The sequence below is a fragment of the Numida meleagris genome, chromosome Z (genome assembly GCF_002078875.1).
Source record: "Numida meleagris isolate 19003 breed g44 Domestic line chromosome Z, NumMel1.0, whole genome shotgun sequence".
NCBI lineage: Eukaryota > Metazoa > Chordata > Aves > Galliformes > Numididae > Numida > Numida meleagris.
Genome location: NC_034438.1, coordinates 69885440 through 69909294, shown reverse-complemented (window position 1 = coordinate 69909294; position 23855 = coordinate 69885440). Strand labels below are relative to the sequence as shown.

The window sequence follows — 23855 nt, the reverse complement described above, 5'->3', positions numbered from 1 at the left end:
TGTAGCACAAACACCAAGACTAGCACACCACAAGACAGCGCAGCAAACATCAGACTCCCAGGTCATGGGATCAAAGAAATAACAGTTATCCTCTCAATGCCCAGACCTTGCAGGCTCAGTGCTGAGGGTCATTCTCTGTATTATGTTGGAGAAAGGTCTCAGACAACACTGAAACAGCAAAAGCCCTGCAGAACTCGAAGGCAAGCAGCTGTTGTCTCATTCCTGCCCTCACTCAAGGTGCTGGAGATACATGTAAACACAACTGAGAGAATGAAAAACTTGCACACTACAGGGTCACATGCTTACACACCTTGTACTCCTGGCTGCTGGAGGGATACAGCTTCAAGGCTTCACAATATAGATTCTGATCCTTCACCAAGTTCAGAAATTCAGAGAAGTGTTCAGGACCTGTAGAAACATTTTAATTCTTACAGCAACAAAACAGAACGCAATGCCTCTTATGGCTCCCAGGCAGTTTGGATTTACTGCAACAACAAGCAACTAGAGGTGCTTGGGTGTGAGAGCATAAATACACTTTCTACCACTGTAAACCCAAGGGATTCACTTCCTTAAGGTCCGCTTCACTTTTGCCAAGAGTATCAACTGGGGAAACATCACCTCCAGCCAGAAGAAAACAAGACTTGTCCTTCATGATTCTCTCTGCCTTAAGCTACACTACAGAAACCACAGAGTGTAAGTAAGTTAACCGTGAATTACCAGGAGAGGAGATGACCTGGTGCAATCCTTCTCTTCCTTCCCCCAACAGGTTCTCCAAAATAAAAATGCTACACTGCAGAATTTCTCCTTCAATATGCTGCACGTGCAGAACACCTACCACATTTGCTGAGATGTCCAAGAGCTTTGGTGTATCTCTTCAAGTGTTTGTCTATTGTGTAACGCTGATAATTGGTTTCCATTTTCCGGAGAGCATTTAAGAAGGGTAGGTATTCTTTTGGGTCCTGTAAAGAATAAAAACTGTGATTTAGTTAGTCTGCTAAGATCCTTACTCATCCCAGTCTTCACCAGCAGACAGTCCCATATTTGAAATTATGCGTTAATACTCTAGGAAAGGCTTTTTGTTTACATGTAAGCTATGTTAAAGAATTAATTCAGTGTATGTATTCTTGCCAGGAATTAGTAAATTACCTCAGCAGTATCCAAAGACTGATGCCATTTAAAATTCAAGTCTGTCTATACGATATGTATCACGTCAAATATTGTTTACTAATAGCTATTATCACGTATAAATTTGCAGTGGTAAAACAGATTGGTATCTTCCACACCAGAAGTTGTAAAAATGACATTTCTGTTCACGTGAGCAGTGCGTTTTAGTTGTTGGGTAACAGGCTCTGTAGTAAACTCAGAGAACCCTGTGAAGATTTCGAACTTGAAAAGATTTCAAATACACACACTGCAAGATACACTGAATTATTGTAGCCACTGCCAACTGAGTAAAAACTGAACAGGCACGGAATTGGGAACATAATGCATACAGCCACAACACCATAGATCACAGTCCTCCCCAGCTCAGCGGTGCTGCTCTAAAAGAGCCCTATGTCACCTTGAGTATGAGCAAGATCCCCAAAATGCACTCAGAAAGTGACAATGGAGGCAAAGGTAGGCCACGTTCCTAGCATTATCCCAAACACACACAGGACTTCTGAGCGACTGAAATCCTGCCAGGCGGAGAGCTACAACTAACAAAACGTGTGGGCTGATTCACAGGCTACGAGGAACCTTTGGGAATGTAGAAAAATGATTCACTGGAACCATAAGCCAAGACCTTTTGAGACTTTTCTGCCACCATGATGACTAAATCAAAGTCGTATGTGCCCAGGGAATAATCATACAATTCATTGACATCCACAAGGAAAAGCAGGTACTTTAGTGCTTCCTCTGCACTCACAGATGCAACATTTGGAGAAATGTTCTCTGTAATAAGAGAAAGAAGCATAAGATTACGTTATTATCAGTGGAGCCCTGCTCTGAGGGAGGGATGCAATGTATAGCACGTACTTAACACTGCAATAAAGACCATCAAATTAATGGCTAATCCTGTCTTGCAGGAGAGGGTTATTTGGCTGTTTGCAGAGGCTTTCCTAGGCAACTTCAGGTACTCACCCAAGCACAGTAACTTTTGAAATGTGCAATAGTGACAAGTCAGAATTAACGGCAAAGACTGAAAAGTAAAGTTTGACAATTTGAGATACCAGGACCTAGAACAGGAACCGCCTACATCATGCTGGGAGAAATGGAGTTCTGACCTGGAGAACACCTCCAGCTCTGGGCTATTTGCTGGCATACCTAGATGAAAGGATTAGCTGAGGGCAAATACAAAATTTTTAGCTGACAAACTGCTGTTTCATTAACAGCACTTTCAGAAACGTTTGTTTTCTGACAGCCTCCGCAAACAGCCATGTTAAACTAATTTTCAGGGTAAATTATGATTCATAACAATGAAAGCTCCTGCAAACTCCACACATTTTCAACACTTGGGTTCTTGATACAACACCTCGAAGATCATGAACCTTCTGGAGAGCAGTTTCCAGTTCTGGAGGATTTTTCTTTACGTGTGCTGTCAGTATTGATAGGCAGTATCTGAAGAAAACAGAAGCAGTAAATGAAAAAGCAGGACAGCAGAAAGACTGCTTGTTCCTATTTTAGCATATACAAGGCCTAGTTTACATTTAAGTATAAGGTCAGATGGAGATTTGAGCAACTGGATCCAGTGAAAGATGCACCTGCCCAACAGCAGAGGGGTTGGATTAGATAATCCTTACAGGCCCCTGTCAACCAAAACCACTCTCTAAAAATAAAGTACTCAGCATTCCAAGCTTTCTCAAAGAAAGCAGTAAAAGGTAAGAGAACAGAGTATACAGAATTTTTTTAAATATTTGTTTTGTTTAATTCAGCATGTTTCCCTTAATAACACTACACTGGAGGTGCGTTTTGAGTAGAATAAGCTTTTTTACCATGCCAGACAACATAAACGGAGAGAAAACAACCCTCTGAAAGCTCAGATAGCTGGGCACAACATTCCAGATCAAATCTTGGCATGAAAATGGTCTTTTCTTGCAAAGGAAGAGAAAGCTTTTTAGGAGGTTACTTACACTTTCATACATTTCCCATGTACTATTTCAAAATAGGTTTCCTAGGTTTTTAGCTAGGTTTCCTAGCTAATGGTATGCTTTGTTTACCAAAACTGTTTGACATCAACCATCTAAACGTTCAGGCTTCAGCAGCAACCCACTGTCTGTTGCTCCTCTATCCACTGTTTCACATATAAACTACCCATGGTTTAACACTTCACTAACCACCACTATGATCATACTTTCCCACCCTCTGTCCAGGCTCAATTCATCCAAGAAGGATGGTGACAAAAAGGTAACCATTCAGAAATACAGCTGAAGATGTACAAAAATAGTTCAGTCTCAGACAGAACAGCTGAGATTTTTCAGAAAGGCCATCTGCTCCTTAAAGCAAAGGTGTTTAAAGAAAGGGTAGGTTTGGTACTTAGGGACATGGTTTTGTGGGCAGTAGTGGTGGCAGGTGGGTGGTTGAACTACACGATCTTAGAGGTCTTTTCCAACCTTAATGATTCTACAATTCTGTGATTCTGTGATGCTCCTGGGATGACAATCTTGCTCATATCTCCCATCCTCCGTGCTACACAGAGTGTTCCTACACTGGCTTTATTTTTTAAACCCTTGTAGGCCTCCTGCCTCTGTTACTCAAATACTGATGGGAAAACACGTTTTGCTATCTGATGAATTTACTGTACATGGTGCTTTTCAGGAGACCATCCTCAGAAGATAAAAGGTATAGCTACATAAGTTTTGCAGAGCACAAGTTCCCCTCAAGGGATCCGAAGCAAAAAAACTGATATTAAGGACAGTTTCCCTTTTCAGTAAATGACTTAAAAGAAGACTCTTTAGTCGTTCCCTCACCCACAATAAGAAAACGCTCACTTTTCAGGGTCAATGCATTCCATGGCAACTCTCATCACGTCACAGATGAGGTTTACTTTTTTCTGTTCTGGTTGCTGACGTGGTTGATCATTACTGCTACAGCTCAGAGATGGGTACATAGTCTTTGTGAAATCTTCGTCTCTAAATAAAAAGAGACACTGTGAACGACGTGTGGTTCACCATGTAGCTCAGCACAAAGACAATAATATTAAAACATGCAGAAGGTAACTACTCAACAAAATAGCTCATAAGTCATTCAGTGCAGACACAATCTGCCACACTATTACAAAGCTGCCAATATTTCTCATCCAACTCAACTGGTTCTCTACCACGAGAGGTACTGAAAAACAACTGGTCGGAACTACTCTAGTTTACATTCTCAGTATTCTACTAAATCCACTGTACAGATGCTGAGCACAGGGCACTTTTGAAAATTAAAGTCATTTGCTTTTACTTCTAGGCAAAGATTTAAGGTCAGGTCAAAACTGAAAAAAAAACAGAGCAGCTGAGTGATAGCTCCAGATCCCAAACAGTTATTTAATTCAACAAGTCTGAAAAGCCCTGAAGCAATGAATGCTTTAAAGCCTTGACATTAAGGCTGTCTTGCCCCTCTTTATGAAGGCACAAAACATTCTCTATTCACATTTAGCCTGTTAGAGCAAAGCAGAAGACAGGCCAAAGCAATCAGATGGTGTCCTAATCCGTTACTGGAAAAATCTAATGACAGCCTGTAAATATGAATTCTCAAAAAGATACACTGAAACTATTCAGCTTACTCGAGTTTTTACGACCCAACATGCCAGACTTCAGGCTGAGTCATTCCACTCAGACTGAAGAGCTGCCAATATTTTGGTGAAATAATCCACCACCACTGATTACTTGCTTGCTTCCATGTGCAGAATTATACTCACTTCAGTTCTGTGAAAAACAAGTTGATATAGTTCACAGAATCTATTTGCTTGATAAAGGTTTCTACATTTTCCAGAAATACCTGAAAATGAACAAGAGTATTACTACTGTTACTCTGAAAAAGTACACTGTTCACAGGAGCATGTTCAAAGACCTTATCTGAATGTACAGTATGACAGAGTCCCACCAGTCTGGATGGATATGGAAAAGGACACCACAGAACTGGTTATACTTGCCTTGGGATTGTGGTCATAGAGAAGATTGAGGTTGATTCTCAGCTTCCTCATACACTGAAATGCTTCTCTGAACATAAGCCTAAGGGAAAGAGTCAAGCAGGACAGTTCATATTCTGGATAGATGCAATACCCACAAATAGAGGTAACTGACTAGAGGCAACCACAGAGCCAAGTGGAGGGGACAACAGGCGAGGCAATAAGCCATGTAAATTGCTCTCCAGAAAAAACATGTGAGGTCAATTCCACTCATTGCTGCCTCTGCAGTGGAACAGACCAGCAGGTCATGCTGGGAAAGTGAGACAGGCACTGGTTTCTTATTCCTCTCCTACAGAAGTACATTTGAATCTCATGGACCAAATTCTGCTTCAGAAAACTTGAATGTAAAATGATTAAATAAATGCAGTATGAAAAATAGCAAGCTAAATCACGAAACAGTCAAGATGTCTGAAGAAAGGAACAAACCAAGATCTCTCCCACCCACACAGTCTCAGCAAACAAGCCCCTCAGTGATGAAGCATAGGATGGACAGCAGTACCAAAACCTAGACTGGTAGCTGGGGACCCTAGAAACTGTTTCACTCCTAGTGGTGAAGAAAGTTTATTTCAGACTAGTCTCCCTCCCACCTGCAGCACAGGATCAGCCAGCCAGCTGCTCGACAGCTCAGAATGGGTTAGGGAAGACCAGAGCACACTGGTGCCGTTTACCTGTCAAGCCACTTTCGAATCTGGGCAAGAACGAGAGCTCGGTGGTGAATGGTCTCCAGATTTCCTCTTGGCATCTATAGCAAAAGATCCACACAATTATTTATTTGTAGCTACTCTGCCTACGTCAAAGGCAAAGTGAGGACAGACCAGGCTGCTACTTGCAGGTGACATGGGCCTATTTTTTCACTTCAAAGGACAGCTCAAATGAACCTGGAAAAATACCTGAAAATTGTTTCAGCTCAAAAACATTGCTTCCTCAGAAGACTGGACTCCACTTAATGAGACTAAACCCAGAGTATTCTGATCTAACTTTCGTGTTAGTGGTGCATTAAAGAGGATGTCAAACTACAGACCTCTAGAGACGCATTTCAAACAAAATCCTTCTCTGTGAGCTCATGCTGATTCTCGTGAGTGAGCACAGCTCTGCAAATTTTGGACAAATTCAGTTCCAAGCCTAATGGAGAGCTGCTACCACATACAGTAAGTATTTAAGAAGTGGGTCTGAGATTCACGGGAGAGGCCAAAACATATACCATTACACTACCTCAGCCATAGGAATCTGAACAGTCCTCCTCACTTCACTACACGCTCAGATGCCTGTGCTGAATCTAACTCCCAGAGCCATACTCAAAACCACTCCTTTCTAGCCAGGAAGCTGGAGATTGAAGTCAATGAGCTGGAGAAGGACAGGAGAGCAGCCCTGCAGCACTGCACGTATTATCTGCAGTCTGACCAGCTACCTACTGAGACAACCCTTCTACACCCAGATAGCAGACCTCAACAGCCATGAGTAGAGCACTGACCTGCAGCACAACCTTTGTGTCCTCAGGTACAACAGTGATGATACGTGATCCTCTCTCCACCTTACGCAAGGTCTCGCTGTTGGGGGCTGCAACACTGCTCAGGCCAACCTGAAGGGCTGAAGATAGCACAGTTATTAGCATCCATACAGACCATAGCACAGTGCCACCCAGTCAGGCTTTGGTATGTAGCTCTGCAACGTTGTACCAGCTCTGACAATGACATCCTGAATGGCTGCTGAGAGCGCTGAGCGCCGCTGTACAAAGTAATGTCCTCTGTTCACCAAGATTAATGCTTAATGCATCAGATGAGAGAAGCAGGGAAAGTGTATAGCACAAGCAAACTGTCATCGCACCTTTCCTGAGGTCCTCACCTCCTTCATAGTCAGATACTACCAGAAACTCTTCCTACTGGGACCTGTTCTCTACCACAAACCTTTGAAGAACAGAGAACGTTTTCTTTTTTTTTTGGATCTGAAGGGGAGGGAGAGAACAAAGGGACAACAACTCTAGGACAAAACCTGCTCCCTGGGAGCAGCGCATGATTTTTAACGTCCCCTGTGCTCCTTGCTGTCTGACAGATTTTTAAAAACAGCTCTCTACCTCTCTCTCTTAAGTAGCTGCTTTGAGTGACCCAACTACAGCAGGTTTGGAAGTGAAAAATGGGGAAATATTGCAGCTCCAAGACAATGGCCATGAGCTGGCAGGAGCAGGCAGGCAGAACTGGCATTTACCTTTCACTGACATGTTCTTCAAACAGAAGCACTGACAGGTGTGGGAGTTGGTTGTCACCAACAAGAACTCATTGTACGTTGCAAACGAGGTGATGTTGGAAGCAACCTGCAGAAAAATGACTACTTTTATTGCTGTATGAAGCAGAACAGGAGAAATCTTTGGCAGAGGAAAAGGGGATGGAATGAGGGGCAAACACGTTGGTACCTCAGTATCATTAACAAAAAACCGACATCGATCTGTGAGGCCCAAGATCATCTCCTGTAAACAAAAAGGATGACAAGCATAAGGTATCAGTGTCACAACCCCCAGTTTCACCACACTGACCGCCAATGGATTCATGTACCTTTTGGTTAAGTATCAAGAACCTCATGTGAATTACCTAGAGGAACTGAAAAGAAATCATGCAACCTCTGTACCCAGAACTCACTTAAGTGTTTCTGAACACTCTTAGATGGAAACCCAGCTCGGGTTACCCTGTCACACAAACAGCAAAGTAACAAAACAGATGCAGAAGACACACCAGACCATTCAGTTTTTGGGTTTTTTTTTCAGTAGCCTTTGGTCCAAAATTACAGAGGATAGAAGAGAAGGATAAAGCAACTCTATACAGTCTTCATCTAGGTACTCAGTGAAGGAAAGAAAACCTGAAAATACCAGCAAAACAGCTAGCTGCAACAGTTTAAGGAATGTCTATCAAGAAATCATCACTAATAGAAAACAACAGTAGTACCTCTGCAGTAAAACAGTGCGGCCACATTTGCTAATAAAATAACATCAGATAAAAGAGAGTAAAATGCTACAGTGACTGCTAGAAATCTTAAAAATGAAATTTCCTGTTCTTAAATGACATTATTTATTATATTAACAGAAAGAGAAGATTTGCTTTTAACTGCAAATCATCAGAAATGCTCTAGAAAAAAAGGAAATACATGCTCTCAGCTCCACATAGTGCCTTATGAAGGACACAGCTGAGAAGTATCATTGGCCCACTGGCAGAGTATTATGGTGCAAAAGACTTAGGAATTCAGACTACTCAGTCTTACTCACTTCACCACCAATCCTTGTGATAGAAGTCTGCATGCAGAGGTGAGGGAATTGGACAGGACAGCCACTGCTAGTCTGCCAGGGCTCAAGAACTGGAGTAGAAGCCTCTAGAGAGCAAAGATCAGATAGTTTTTCATTCAGCCAGAGATCCAGACATTACAACCATATAATGTAAACCTCAAGAAAAGTGCATCTGGGAATAAGGTACAATAACTAACAGAGAGAAGAGGAATGCTGACATAAGTCCATGATAATGGCAGAAACAAAGGTGATAACTTCTAGGGCTCTGCAGCACCTTTATTCCACTACATATTGCGAAGTGCCAGTGGTGTGGCAGTCAGTCATCACTTCTGGAGGCTCTAAAACAGTCATGCGCTTTTCAAATCTCAAATTCAGCTATCATTCCCAACAACACTTAAGTGCTTTCAAAAAGAATCACTAATTTTAATCAGTTTCTATGAGCAGATGGAACAAGAAATGCTACCTCGACTACCAGCATGTCACCCATTGTCAGTGCAAGTCAAATCACCATTAAACCTTTTAATAAATTTTTAACAACTAAATCTCAGTCCAGGCACCTTAACAGAGCTCAGCTTACCCCACAGGTACTTCAGGATCCGTCTATCAGCCAGCTGTAGAGCTACAGTTTTTGTCACTGGGCTGCAGCACAGGCTGATCACTTCTCCATCTACAGGCAGAGACAACCTGAAAGAAGATACAGAAGACACAGGATATCGGAGTAATTGGAGGGTGCACATAGAATCACCGAACAGTTTAGATTAAAAGGGACATTAAAGATCATCCATTTCCAACCCCTTGCCCTCAGTCTGGGTTGCCAACCACCAGATCAGGTTGCCCAGGGCCCCATCCAAGCTGGCCTTGAATGCCTCCAGGGATGGGGCATCCACACCTTCTCAGAACAACCTGTTCCATAGCCTCACTACCTTCTGAGAAAAAACTTCCTCCTAATATCTAATTAAATCTTAACTCTTTAGTTTAAAACTGTTCCCCCTTACCCTATCACTACCTGCCCACGTAAAACATTGGTCTCATTTCTGTTTATAAGCTGGAAGTACTGGAAGACCACAATGAGGTCTCCCTGGAGCCTTCTCCAGGCTGAACAAGCCCAGCTCCCTCAGCCTTTTGTCACAGGAGAGGTGCTCCAGCCTTCTGACCATCTTCATGGGCCTCCTCTGAACCTGCTCCCACAGTTCCGTGTCTTTCTTGTGCTGGGGGCCTCAGGCCTGGATGCAGTAATGCAGGCAGAGCTTCCACAAGAAGGTCACAATAATGGGGGGACAATCACCTCCTTGGCCCTGCTGGCTACCTCTCTTCTGATGCAGCCCAGGATACAGTTGGTCTTGCAGTGCTGCAAGCACGCACTGTCAAGTTTTTCATCCACCAGGACCCCCAAGCCCTCCTCTGAAGGGCTGCTCTCAATTAATTCTTCTCCCAGTCTGTACACATCTCAGACTGCCCTGACCCAGGTGCAATACCTTGCACTTGGCCTTGCTGAACCTCAGGTTCACGTGGGCCTACTTTTCAAGCTTATATAGGACCCTTCAGGTGGCATCCCTTCCTTCTGTTGTATCACTTGCACCACTCAGCTTAGTGTTGTCAGCAAACTGCTGAGGGTGCACTCAGTCTCACTCTCCAGGTCATTGATAAGATGTTGAAGAGCACTGGTTCCTAAAAGGACCTCTGAAGGACACCATTCATAGAGCTGTCGACCACAAACCTCTGTCTGCAAACATCCAACCAATTCCTTATCCACTGAACAGTCAAGTCTTCAAATTCAACTCTCCAATTTAGAGATAAGGATGTGGTGAGGGACCATGTCAAAGGCCTTGCAGAAGTCCAGGTGGATGATAACAGTTTCTCTTTCACAAGCCACCAGACTGGCAAGGAACAATCTGCCTTTGGTGAAGCTGTGCTGGCTGTCTCGGATCACCTCCAAGTCTCACATGTGCCTTAACATAGCCTCCAGGAGGATCTGTCCCATTATCTTCCGAGTCACAGATGTGAGGCTCACTGGTCTGTAGTTTCCTAGGTCTTCCTTTCTACTTAAAACTCGCAATGATGTTTCCCTTTTTCCTGTCACTGGGGACTTTGGCCATGACTTTTTTAATATGATGGAGAGTGGCTTGGCAACTACAACCCCAAGTTCCTTCAGGACCCTGGAAATGCATGTCGTCTGGTTCCACAGACTTGTACATGTTCAGACTCATCGTGTGTTCTCAAACTTGCTCTGCTCTTACAGTGAGAAGGATTTTGCACCCCCATCCCCTGCCTAAAGGTTCAGGGACATGAGAGATGTAGGAAGCTTGACTTCCAGTGAAGACTGAGGCAAAGAATTTGTCCCCATGGCTATTGTTGCCGGTTCTCCCTTCTCATTTATCAGATGGCGTATGCTCTTCCTGGTCTTTCTCTTCTGATCAGTGTCACTACAGAACCCCTTCTTATTTTTCATACCCCTTGCCATGTTTCGTACCATCTGTGCCCTGGCTTTCCAGATACCATCTCTATAAATCTGTATGGCATTCTTGTATTCTTTCTTGATCATACATCTATGCTTCCACTGCCTGTGCATTTCCTTCTCATCCTTCAGTTCAACCACTTTGACCAATAGGTCCTTGTTCAGTCATGCTGGTTCCTGCCTCTTCTGCTTTATTTCATATGCTGGGGGATGGAGAGCTCTTGTGCTCTCAGAAAGGTGTCTTTCAAGAGTTGCTAGCTCTGTTCCTTTCCTTTGTGCCTAAGGACAGCTTCCCACTGAATGGTATCCTGAAGTTCAGGGTCCTGACTTTGCTCTTTGCTAGGCCCATCTTCCTGGAGATCACAACCCAACCACGGCATGGACACTACAGCCCACACTGTCTTCAGTCTTAATCTCTTTAGCAAGCTCATCTGCATTGGTGAGCACCAGGTCTGGTAATGCTTTACCCCTTTTTGGCCTGTCTAATACCTAGACCTCAATACACTCCAGGAGTCTTCTGGATTGCTTTCAACCTGCTGCTTTGTTTTCCCAGCAGACATCCAGGCAGTTGAGATACCCCCAATAGGATGAGATTCTTTGAACGCAATGTTTCTTGTAGATGAAGCAAGAAGGCCTCATCAACAGGCTCCCCTTCATCAGGTGGCCTGAAGTAGAACCCGACCACCGATGTCCTTTATCAGTCTGGTCCCAAATTTTTACCCACAAGCTCCCAACCCATTCATGGCTGCTTTTCAGAGGCAGCTCTTTGCAGTCATCCATTACTTAACATAGAAGGCAACTCCTCTGCCCCTCCCTCCCTGCTCCTCTCTTCTAAAAAGCTTGCAGTGTTTTACTTCTAGATCTCCAGCATGGACCTGCATCTTATTCATATAAATCCTTTCATCCTCCTTTACTCTTTTCACACTTACGTCAGATGTGATTGGCAAAAAGCAGCACCAACAACCTGAGTCAAGAGGCATTCGCCTAGCAGTGCTAGCCACTGTCTGCATACTTACAGCATGTTTATATGCAAATTACCCTGCTTTTGCTGTGAGAGTGCTAAAAGAAAGTGACTGTCAAGACCTCAGTCCATTTGACTTTCTTTCTGCTCTGATTGCACAAAGCCCAGCAGCAGATGACAAGAATAACAAGGGCTACCAGTGCTCTCTGGACGTTGGTAATAGTGGATAAAGGGTAGAATGGAGAAATTCAGTCTCAGAGTTCAGAGGCCTGGACTTCAGACAAAGGAGCAGAGGTATCCTGTTACTGACACAGGCATGTTAGCACACCACATCTTGTCAAGCTAGCTGTGGGCACTGGGATTACATGCATAATAGGCAGTTTCATAAGTTGTTTTTTCCTCCTGCAGAAAGATAGACAAATCCACCCCACAGCCTCAAAGACACATGAAAGACTTAATTTCTTTTAAACCCTGTCCAGAGGCACTCTCAGACCTCACCCACAACTGACAGATCTCTAGTACCGTAAATCGAGGCGCTCCTCCTCAGCTCCAGTTATGTCAGGTGCTGCAGTGAGATGGTGAAGGACAGACTGGGCAGCAAGCTGATCCTCACCAACCACCAAGAAGCTGTCATCTGGCAGCCAGGTCAGAAAACGGAGTCCCAGAGGATTCATCATCTCATTGGTGTTGCTGCCTAGATCAATTCTGTCATGAAATAAAAGAGATGGGAAGTAAGTAGAACCTGATTTCAGCAGGCCACATCAAGAACTACACTGCAGAAGGCTAAGGTCTTACAACAGAATAAAAAATTACAATAGAATAAAATAGTTCAGTTGGAAGGGACTGCCAAATATCATCTAGTCCTACTGCCTGACCATTTCTGGACTCATAAAAATTGAAGTGTAAGGGCACTCTGAAAGAGTGGTCAGGTGCTGGAATGGGCTGCCCAGGGAGGTGGCTGAGTCACCATCCCTGCAGGTGTTCAAGAAACGTTTAGATGTTGTGTTGAGAGACATGGTTTAGTGGGGTTATTGGTGGTAGGTGGATGGTTGGACTGGATGATCTTGTAGGCCTTTTCCAACCTAGCTAGTTCTATGATTCAATGATTCTATGACTATTGAACAGCTTGGGTTGCAAGGGATCTTAAAGATCATCTAGTTCCAACTCCCTTGCCATGAGTATTATCTAAATGCCTTTTCAATAGTGGCTAGCACAGGGCATTGACCACCTATCTAGGAAGCTTTTCCAAGTGTTTTGACCACCCTCACGCTAACAAACTTTTGCTGATGTCCAGTCTGAACCTTGTGCCACTTTCTGTCCCTTTCTGCGCTCTGTCTGTCCCCTTCTCGCCCCAGTGTTTCTCACTATATCCCTCTATCCAACTGGCGGCCCACTTCTTCCACTCTATATCCACCTGACCTGCTCCCCTGTCTTACCTTTCCTTGCTCCATTTCTTGGTTCTCCTGCCCATCATTGGACATACATTCTTCCTCCACCTCTGCCCTAAACTCTTCTTTCTCTGTCTCAATCCCTCCATGCTCTTCCCCACCATTACCCCTTCTACAGCTGTCTTGTTTTGCTTGGGCCTTCTTTAGTCTGTCTGTCCTGCTCCCCGTCCTTCTTCTGGTTCCATCTCAGCACTACAGCTGAACACCACTCTCTCCTGCAGTTTGTAACCTCACAATACTTTCCTCCTGTCCTCTGCCTCTGTTTTCCTCTCTCTCTCTCTTTCTGTAAGTCTAAATCCCGGCCTTAGTTTTGCCCATATCTTCTACCAGCATTCTGCATGACTATTTTTTGTGCTTCATCTCCCTTTCCCACTCCCCATCCTTCTCTTTCTACGTCAGTCCCAGTGGTGCTCATCCTTGTTTTTCTTCAGCATGGATGCAGGCCATCCCTTCAGAACAGGGCCATCCACACCATGTCTTCCTAGGCACAGATCAGCTATACAGACACACAGCATGGCTAAGAGGACTCCAGTGCATAAAACAACAGTCAGTGAAAGCATGAATCCTGCCACAGGCAGAGACTAGAGAGGAAGTACGAGAATTAGGGAGTCCCATTTCTTTTCCCTAGGTAGTGCTGTCCCCATGCCAGTGGAGTACAGGATTAAATGCAGAGTAGGTTTATTCGTTTGTTTGCATTTGCTTTCTTTTTGACTTTGTCCTAGCCCTGTCCAGTTTGGTTATTTTGTGCTCCTTCACACCCCTGTACAATGCACAGACACTCATATGGCTCTGGGAACAGGAGAACAAAGTGAAGCATCACAATGTCAAGAGCACCAGGCAAAGGAAAGGCCATCTCACTAGCAGTCACAGCTCCCACTAGACCAAGACCTCTGCCAAAGGACTCAGGATAAACTGCCAACTGCATTCTGCAATCCTTAGCACTAATTGAAGGCACAGCCTCAGTACAGTGAAGCCATGTTACCAGACAAGCTCTTCAAAAACTTCAGACAGTGGTCACAGCGGTGACCTCTAAATCAGCCAGCCAGCCACCCTTTTTCTCTTTACTACAGTTGCACTAGCTGTGTATTACCTGTATGTTTTATCCAGGTGTGGCATTTCCACATTTGCTTTAAATCCATTTCCACCTGTAGCTCCTAACCTGACGGTGGGGTCCTTTACCGTGCTCTGACCTAGTAAGCATAGAACAAAGCAGAGTTTATACATCTTGCCAGCTGAACCACTTCCATCTTCATTCTCATGAATAAAAACAGATGTCACCAGGAAGTTATGAAAGTCAAAATATACCACACCTACACGCACAACTACCACCTACCTATACCTCATTAACAATTAATTAACCATCATCCTGAGGAACACAACTACCTTATAATGTTACAGTACAAAACTCACAGATAACAGCAACTGTCCCTTGTCTCGCAGGACATCGAATATTACACCACTCTCAAGGAGAGACTGTTTCATTTAAAAAGACAGTGCAACATGCTCTCACCGTATCTGTACACGTAGATCTTGTTATCAGCATCCAGGATAGCCATGTCTCCACTACATTTGGGATCTGTATGAAATGCAATCTGATTAACTGCCTGTTTGAGCTGCAGCTCATAGGTGCACATGGGTGGAGGCACTACAGCATGCTGGAATGCAGTGACAAGTACTTTAGCTGTGGAAGAAAAGAAAAAGAAATCAAGCTGTAATACAGTTAAAATGTTATTGGGGTTCTCTACTGGATACAGAAACAATGCTAGAGGACAGGCTGAGAAGTATTAACAGCGCACTAATGTAGTAACAACGCTACAAGGATAGGCTGAGAGAGTTGGAGCTCTTCAGCCTGGAGAAGGTTATGGGGAGACCTTATGGCAGCCTTCCAGTACTCAAAGGGGACCCACAAGAAAGCTGGGGACGGACTTTTATAAGGGCAGGTAGCAACAGGACGAGGGGAAGTGGCTTTAAACTGGAAGAGTGCAGATTTAGACTAGATATTAAGAAGAAATTCTTTACCATGAGGGAGGTGAAACACTGGAACAGGTTGCCCAGTGAGGTTGTGGATGGCCACTCCCTGGAAGCATTCAAGGCCAGGCTGGATGGGGCTGTGAGCAACCTGGTCTAGAGGGAGGTGTCCCTGCCTATAGCAGGGGGTAGGAACTAGATGAGTTTAAGGGTCCCTTCCAACGCAAACCATTCTATGATTCTATGAAAATACAGCTGCTGTGCCCTTTGCAGGGAATCCCATTAAACCACCTCTGAAACTCCCCCCAGTATCATGTGTCCCCCCCAGTAAAAAGCGCTGCATAAATAGAAGGTAGCAGTACTACCATAATCACCAACAGCTTGCATTCAAAGGGCTATGGCACTTCCTTGAGCTGCAAAGCAGTCCCACTGCTTACCTCCATCTATGACAGCCACATTTGCCACATGCAGGCTGTTATCTCCCATTCCGCGATCTGTAGTCCAGTGCCAGTCATAGAAGAGGTAATGCCAACTCTGGCAGAGTATGTGCAGTCTATATGGAAGCACTGAGTCCCACAGCAGCGACACCAACTTATTTTTCTCCAAGTTGCCAAAGTGCAGACTTTGCTTCAGGTACCAGTGATAGTTCCCTGTAGTCCACAGCTGGACTATAGATAAAGAAATGGTTACCAGAGACTACTTTAAACCCATCTCAAATCCTCCCTAGTATGCTCTTGTGCAGCTGGAAAAAACTGCAGCAAAAATAACATTCATATTCATACAACATCCAGAAAAATAAAATCTTAACCACAGATTTTGCTCAGAAGAATCAATCTTAGAATTCCTCCATCTCCTCATTGTGAGAAGGCATCTATGGTTTTAGGAAGGCATCATAAACATTTCATTTAATATCACTTCCAAATACAGCAACTTGGAAGATGCTTCAAGCTCAAGCTGAACTACCATTTCTTCCTGAGCTGTACAGGGATCCCAAAGCTTTCAGTAAGCCTCCCCAAACTCTCCAATCCTACAGAGGAATACCCAATGCTGACCAAGTTCACAGGCAAGTGTAAAATCTAGAGCTTCACAGAGTCCTCTCACCGTAACTGTTTGGGTTGGAGTTTACAGTCTTCAGTTCTTCCAGCCATATGGCCAAGACCGTGGAATCTGCATTCCAAAGCAGTTCATTAACCTGCAGAAACAAGCATTGCTTTTACTGGGTACTGTTGCAGCTGCACAGTGTGGGTACACTCCAGACTGATTTGCAAGATCACCAGTTACTCCATCTTTTCAACAATATAAGGTGCAAGTGTTAGTGTACTAGCATAGCACTCGTGGAGTTTCTGGCAGTTGGAGCAAAGTGTCCTGAAGCAGAACCCATCACAGCAGTTCTACACAGCTAGAGAGGTGATACAATCCCAAATGTGAATGCAGAGTTCTCTTCACTGCTCTTGACACTGAGATATAACCTGCCAAAAGACTCCTCAGAATCCAAAGGCAAAATCTGAAACAACACTCTAGAAGTAGATCTGCATTTCCTTCATTTGGGGTATGTATTTCACCTCACTCCTACACAAGCTGAAGAACACTCCTGAAGCATTTACCTCATAGAAAGTGTACAGAGATCAGAAAAGTGTCAGGGGTACAACCCCCCAGTTTATCTCTGTACTAGAGCCTGCAGAGGACTTTGCATCTTCACTGTTCTATTTTCAGGCCTAAAAGCAAAGACCACCTTTTCCCATTAGGATCAGCACTGACTGCAAGGTTAAAAACTTCCTCCAAGAACACTGAAAAAGATCTAGTTTTCCCTTTCAGTATAGTTTAATCAAAGAAGCCCAGACAGAGCACTTACTTTGACCTGCCCTTTCTGGAATGGGAGGGTGAACTCCCCATGTAGAAGACCATTCTTCTCCAAGAAAACCACATCATGTCTGTTGGGTTTTTCTTGTGTGGATGCTATCAAGTTTCCAGAGGGCCTTAAAAAAAATAAATAGAAGAGTAAAACAAAAATGAGTTGTTCACAGAATCAACAGCTGTCACTTTAAACATCCCCTTCTCCAGAGACAAAATTTTTACACAAGACATCAAGAAAAGGGCGGCAGAGCATCTTTATTCCACAGCTCTGTTCAGACAAAGCCATAGGTGCAGCACAGACATTTCCTTAGGGCTCCTAACATCTTCAGGTGAGCAAGTAGTTGTCAGTACATGTAATATAGGCACCTGTAATATTCCTATTTATACAGTTCAATCCCAAAACATCTGACACTGAGACAGTACAGAGAAGCTGTAATGCAAGTATTAGCCTTTTTTCGGGGCTTAAGGGACCTTCTGATCCACATGCTGATCAAGCTTTCTTAAAAGTTTTAGGAAAATGAACACCGGAGAATTAAATAAATGCTAAGCAAAGACTGTGACCAGAGAATAAAAACAAGCACTCTAGTGCCTGCACGCAGACACCTTGACACTCACTTCCAGGCCAGTGCTTGCTCTAATCCTGAGATAGGCTCACTTGTGGACTGCAGCATGAGCTCTCTGTTCCATACTCGAACCTTTCGAGCACCTACAGGTTCAGAAGACAGGGAAAAAAGAGTGTAAGAAAACAATAGGAAGAGACTCTTAATTTTATGAGGATGGAAGAGCAAATTTTGATGCATGTGAATAGAAAGGAATAGCTTTTGTACACCTTAAGGGCTAAGAACAGCACATCAGAACTTCTCGTGTCTCAGGCTCTTCTCCCGTTGTAATCAAGTAACTACACAAGTAAGCAGGAATGTCAGTCTGTTGTAGCTTAGTGGTAGCCATTTCACTCTCCAGCTCTCTCAGTAAAATATTAAAATTGTTCCATATATGCTAAACCTGCCTTATCTGAAGTACTGAGAATCAAAACCCAAACTAGTGGAAGAGCGGGTCTTTCCTTCAATTCAATATGCCAAACAAATGCCTTTAAACTTCTCAGTAATATTATTCATGGAAGATCACAATTATGGTCTTACAAAAAATGTATGCTCTTTGACTTTATGGCAAAACCTATGGAAAAACATTACCAGTAATTAAACAAAAGCATGCAAGGCTGAATTCTTACTATGAGGGACTGTGAGTACTGTAACAGCCAAACAGATCCATTTGGCACTAGCAGTCTGTTACATACTACTTAGAGCTTGAGTACTGACTTTAAAGTGGTGAAAAAAAGCAGTTCAGGTAGTAACTGCTCAGTAGTAAACTCTCCTGGCCTCTCACTGGACTGGAAACCAATCTGCTAAAAAAGTTTTCAAAACATCAAGTATATAAAATGTTTGTTCTGTACCTTTGAGATCAAAATAGAGGAAGGAACAATTCATTAGCTCAAATTTCTGATTTTTAGTGGCCAAGAGATCATGAATACTAGCTGGTCCTTGCCTTGTCACATTTCCACTTAAAAAGCCTTTTAAACAAGTTGTTATTGCAATGAAACTTGGTTCCATACCTGTCTCTGGACAGATAGCACTCACAGCAACAAACTGCCCATCTCCTCTCCAAGTCACCCGAGGCTTGCCATCATCCCAGGATGAAGCAGGTGATATTTCCTGAAGTTACACAAAAGTTTAGAAAGGCAACAGCTGGCTTTGCCTGCTTAGACTGCACTGCCAAGCCTGCTCTTTCAAGAGCCTTGACATGAAGGCAACCCATTAAGCAGTCATACAACTGCAAAATTAAGAGTTCATTACTCAGTAATTTCAGGAAGCCTCAGACAAGGGAGCAAAGACCTAAAACCTGCAGGCACAGGGAATCACTTCACTTGACAGTGATGTAACGTTCAGCAGATCAAATCCTTAAATTCTTGACTTCATAGAGAAAAAAAAAAATCATTATTTCTCCTCAGCTGAACTACTGTTACAGATTTTGGTCATATGAACATTATGATATAAATACAGCAAAAGTCAGCAACATCTGTCACGAGGCTTTACATCCGAAAGCACTAACTCCTGCAAATCTTGCTTTGAGCTCTGTATGAACCAGTCTTATGTACTTCCAGTTGTTCTGATTTATGAGGAGGATAAAAACGCTGAATTCCAGATAACAGAAACAAACAGAAGGAGCCTACAAGGACAACTACCTGGAAAGGTATCAGAGATATCAGAAACTCCTTTTATACACATCCTCCCTTCAGAAAGCATGAGCATAACACAAGAAAACTAGCACAGTACCGTTTGCTTCCGCTGTGCTGCCTGTTTTCCCTCTGATCCATGGAACTGCGTCTCCTTTTTACCCCAGCCAACAGTAATAAACTTTCCTGAGGAAGAAACAATCATTGTGGTGGAATTTACAGAGTTACTTTGCAAAGGGTGGTAAATGACTACAACAGTATGCCACCTGCTCCAACCATGCAAGTTTAATTCTAAAAAATTGCTTCCATTTCCACTGACAAGTTCATATTGACATTCCCTTTCAGCTCCCCAGCACCCCTACAGTCTGAAATGCCTTGCTGGCTCTAGTAAGCACTCCACTCCTGGTTTTTATATGTGCTTACAACACATCAGTACAACCAGTCTCAGCAACTTTATTTCATGCATCTCTTACCTTCCCCAAACTCATCCTGGTGGATTTGCTTCTCAGTAATTGGTTCAAAATCTCTTGTCATCATGATGAGCGTTTGTTGACCTGAAGGGAGATATCAAATACAATATTGGTAATGAAATCTTCAGCAGATTTTTTTTTTATAAATGACCTCACTTATCCTGTTATTCAGTGATAGACTTGAACATGGAAACATTTCTAATGGTAATATGATACAAAACAGAACACCTCCTTCAAAAATGAAAATCTGAAACTGGAAAAGGACACCTCAAATTCACTGTATTCAGAAACATACTTCCTGGACTACCCTTAAAAAGTTATTTCTTTCCACTTTCAAAATAAGTACCTGGCACTTCCTAAACATCTAAACATTTTTACTTAAGATAGGAAGAAGGCGATGAGCAGTCAGTACGGATTTATAAAGGTGAACTCATGCAACTGGCTTCTGGATATGGGAAGATCAGGTGAAGTCATTTATCTTGACTCTTCTGAGGCTTTTTACAGTCTCCCACAACATCACAGAAAAACTCAAGAAAGATGGCATAGACTGATTAGTAGAGAACATGGACTGAAAACTAGCTGAACTGTGAGGTCTGGAAGCTTGTTATTTCTGGCAAAAAATCCAGCTTCAGGCCTGTCACCAGTGGCATGTCACCACTGCTGGACCTTGGGCTAATGTTTAACATCTTCATTAGTGCCTGAATGACTAGATTGTTGGCCAAGTTTGCAGATGGCACAAAACTGGGAGGAGTGACAGGTACAGCAGGAGGCTGTGCTGCCACACAGATGCATGTGGAAGAGAGAATCTGACAGGAATCTCTTGAAGTTTAACAAGGAGAAAAACCAAGTCCCGCACATCAGGAACTATGACAGATGTGAGGACCAACTGGATAGAAAGGAGTTTGGCAGAAAACGTTGTGGATGTTATGGGGCATGAGCAAGAATCATCAACATGCCCCTGCTGCACATGCAGGAGGTTCGGGGAGGTGATCCTCCTTTTTTACTCAGCACTGGTGAAACAAATCTGGAGCGCTGGTTCCAGTTCTAGGCTCACCAGTACAAGGCAGGCAATGTCACAGAGGAATGGGTCCAGAAAACGGTCACACAGATTATTAAAGTCTTGGAGAATCAGATAGAAGGGGAGAGGTTGAAAAAAAACAGACTGCTCTGAAGAGAAGGCTCTGAGGGAATCATTGGTGTGCATCAACATCTTATGGGGGAGGGAAGCGATGGGGAGGTGGAGTGCAGGAAAGAAGACAAGACAACTAGTAGTACCCAAAGAGGCAATGAGCACAAAATGGAATCTAAAAAAAAAAAAAATCCATTCAAATGTAAGAAAATGTGCTGTTTGGGGACTTTTTTTGTTTACTGTGAGAGTCACAAGGACTGGGCTGGAATAGATGATCTCCAGAGTTCCCTTCCAACCTCAAGTACTGTGATTCTGTTTTGCCTGAAACTTACTACAGATCTATGTATCCTTGTCAATAACATTGAGCTTTTAATTCAGATATTTCTTGCCAAAGTTCCCTTTCGATTAAGCAATCAAAAGGACTTAGAACACAGTCTTTACACTTTAGTTCAACATGGAAAATATACCTCCCTGAAGACCTGAAAGATTAATGCAATATTGTTCTCTATAAAGCTCAGCTTTTCGGACCTGTACAGCTGCAGCTTGGATCACCAAAGCACCTCACTGATAATTAAACAAAACCTAACATATAGAATCAGGTGACGTTTTTTCTCTTCTTTAGATCTTAGTCGCAATTTTGTAATTTTACATCTTGTATTTCGTATCTTAAAATCATCTGTATTTTACATTTTGATCACAGAATTTCACTCCAAAGGGCAGAAAGCTAGCTAGCTGATACTACCTGTCGCAAGCAAAACAAGCTCTTGGTCAGGACTCCAGCTCATGGCACTCAGGCCACTGTCCACGCTTCCAACACATTCCACCTGTAAGACAGAAGATCCCAGATGAGCAAGAACACCAGTGTAGCACCATCGCAGCACAAAAGCCATCAGTCACTGACCGAGGGAAATCCTCTCGTACTCAGAAAAGTCAGAAGACATAATTTACTTTTTGTGTTGAAAGAAACAAACGTTTCTAACCAAAGATCATCCATAACGCTTACGTACAACAGCCCAGAAATTCTATGGATTGGTATTCTAGAAGAACTCACTCCAGACAGAGGACCTTCTTCTGTAGCAGAAATAAACCCAAGGAATATCTAGGTTCCTGCACATGAAATGGGATTTACATACCCATGGAGACTGCACTCAGGTGGCCATGTAGTGAGAATGATTCAAACATTAAGAAGACAGACAGGGAAATTATGTCAAGAAACACATTTGAAATTAGTCTAAGTTCTTCCTTTTGTTGAGAATTCAAATAACCTTAAGAGTTAGAGAAGGGGTTAGTCTTTTTAAAATCTTTTATGAAAAACTACATGCTACAAATCTGACTGGAAAATGTGATCAGATGCATGTAATCAGCTGGTGATCAGTAACTTACTGAATTATCTTGTCTTTGGCAAGCATTCCTTCCTTCCTCCATAGATACATGCAATTAAGAATTCCTGTGTCCTGGATGTGCCTCTACAGACAGAAGTGGATGGGGCCAAGATCTTTCCAGCGGTGCCCAGTGACAGGACAAAGGGAGAATGGGAACAAACTGGAACTCAGGCAGTTCAATCCAAAGATGAGGAAAAACTTCTTTATTTTGAGGGTTACAGAGCACTGGAATGAGCTGCCCAGAGAGACTGTGGAGTCTCCTTCTCTGGAGACATTCAAAACTTGCCTGGACACATTCCTGTGCATGCATCCTACTGTAGGGAACCTGCTTTAGCAAGGGGGGTTGGGTGAGACGACCTCCAGAGGCCCCTTCCAACCCCTTCAGTGATTCAGTGAGCTATTATGGGTGTATAAACAACAGCGTGACAGAAGATCTCTGCCCACCTCATCTGATTTGCAAAAGGCTGTGGAACAGACAATTATTATGAACAAGAAGATAATGCAATTCGAGAAATTAAGATTGAATAGCACGTGTTTTTTTCAGAGTATGAACACGTACTGGTATACAGAGTAACTACTATCCACATGCAAAAGGTTTCAGAAGCCAAGAGTAATCTTCAAGGCTTTTGTTTTGGTGCCTAAACTGAACCAAAAGTATACAACTTTATAATCAAGAAAATGAGCCAAAAAGCCTTGATGGAAGGGATCTGAAATTAAATCTGTATGCTAACACATAGTGCAAGAAAATTTACACATATCACATCTTTTATCATCTTTATTGAGTTGCAATGCAGGACACACTTTTCAGATACAGCTGGTTTTGTGTTTAAGTACTATTTGCAAATCAAACTCAAACAGAAACCAAAGTAGGTGAGCTGCAAGTAACCAGTGACAGCCAGCCCAAACAGACCACTGTCATCTCAAGCCTACTTCCACCTGCTTAGACTTTTAGGCTAATAATGTAGGGAGTGATGAAAATTTCAGAGGATGCTGTTGTAGTGTTTTAGTGAAGACGGTATAAATCGGATAATGAGACAACAGAAAGATAGCATCTCAGTTTCTGCCCCATTTATTCAGCCGGGATATATTAATTTCCCTTCAGTGTTTTCAAGCTCTGTTATTTTATTCCAAGTAATCTACAAATCATAACAATGATTTCTTATCTCTTCAGTTAAGTCATGTCAGCACAGTATTCTTTAGTGACTGATAAAACAAGAGTTAACAAACCTGTAGGTTATCATAGAATGATTTAGGTTAAAAGGGACATTAAAGATCATCTATTTTCAAACTGCTACCCATGGGCAGGGTTGCCAGCCACCAGATCAGGTAGCTCAGGGCCCCATCCAACCTGGCCTCGAATGCCTTCAGGGATGGAGCACCCACAGCTTCCCTGGGCAGTCTGTGCAAACACCTCACTGCTCTCTAAGTGAGGAATTTCCTCCTAAAATCTAACCTAAATCTACAGTTTAAAACTGTTCCCCCTTGTCATTATCAGACTGTGTAAAGTCTGTCTTCCTCCTATTTGTAAGTTCTCTTTGAGT

At 43.1% G+C, this 23855-nt stretch overlaps 1 protein-coding gene across 1 annotated transcript in view; it reads right to left on the bottom strand.

Moving 5' to 3' along the window:
* ELP1 (elongator complex protein 1) overlaps window positions 1-23855 on the bottom strand; it is a 34452-nt gene that overhangs the window by 8710 nt on the left and 1887 nt on the right. The window contains exons 3-26 of the mRNA XM_021380212.1: window positions 21675-21756; window positions 19807-19887; window positions 19434-19519; window positions 18713-18812; window positions 17719-17809; window positions 17102-17225; window positions 16351-16441; window positions 15687-15917; window positions 14792-14962; window positions 14372-14471; window positions 12356-12538; window positions 8995-9101; window positions 8400-8503; window positions 7557-7610; window positions 7352-7457; window positions 6621-6736; window positions 5818-5891; window positions 5114-5192; window positions 4880-4959; window positions 3969-4109; window positions 2513-2598; window positions 1784-1932; window positions 836-959; window positions 311-408 (exon numbers count right to left, since the gene is read on the bottom strand). Coding sequence (XP_021235887.1) covers window positions 311-408; window positions 836-959; window positions 1784-1932; window positions 2513-2598; window positions 3969-4109; window positions 4880-4959; window positions 5114-5192; window positions 5818-5891; window positions 6621-6736; window positions 7352-7457; window positions 7557-7610; window positions 8400-8503; window positions 8995-9101; window positions 12356-12538; window positions 14372-14471; window positions 14792-14962; window positions 15687-15917; window positions 16351-16441; window positions 17102-17225; window positions 17719-17809; window positions 18713-18812; window positions 19434-19519; window positions 19807-19887; window positions 21675-21756 — 2658 coding nt within the window. The remainder of the gene's footprint in view (window positions 1-310; window positions 409-835; window positions 960-1783; window positions 1933-2512; window positions 2599-3968; window positions 4110-4879; window positions 4960-5113; window positions 5193-5817; window positions 5892-6620; window positions 6737-7351; window positions 7458-7556; window positions 7611-8399; window positions 8504-8994; window positions 9102-12355; window positions 12539-14371; window positions 14472-14791; window positions 14963-15686; window positions 15918-16350; window positions 16442-17101; window positions 17226-17718; window positions 17810-18712; window positions 18813-19433; window positions 19520-19806; window positions 19888-21674; window positions 21757-23855) is intronic.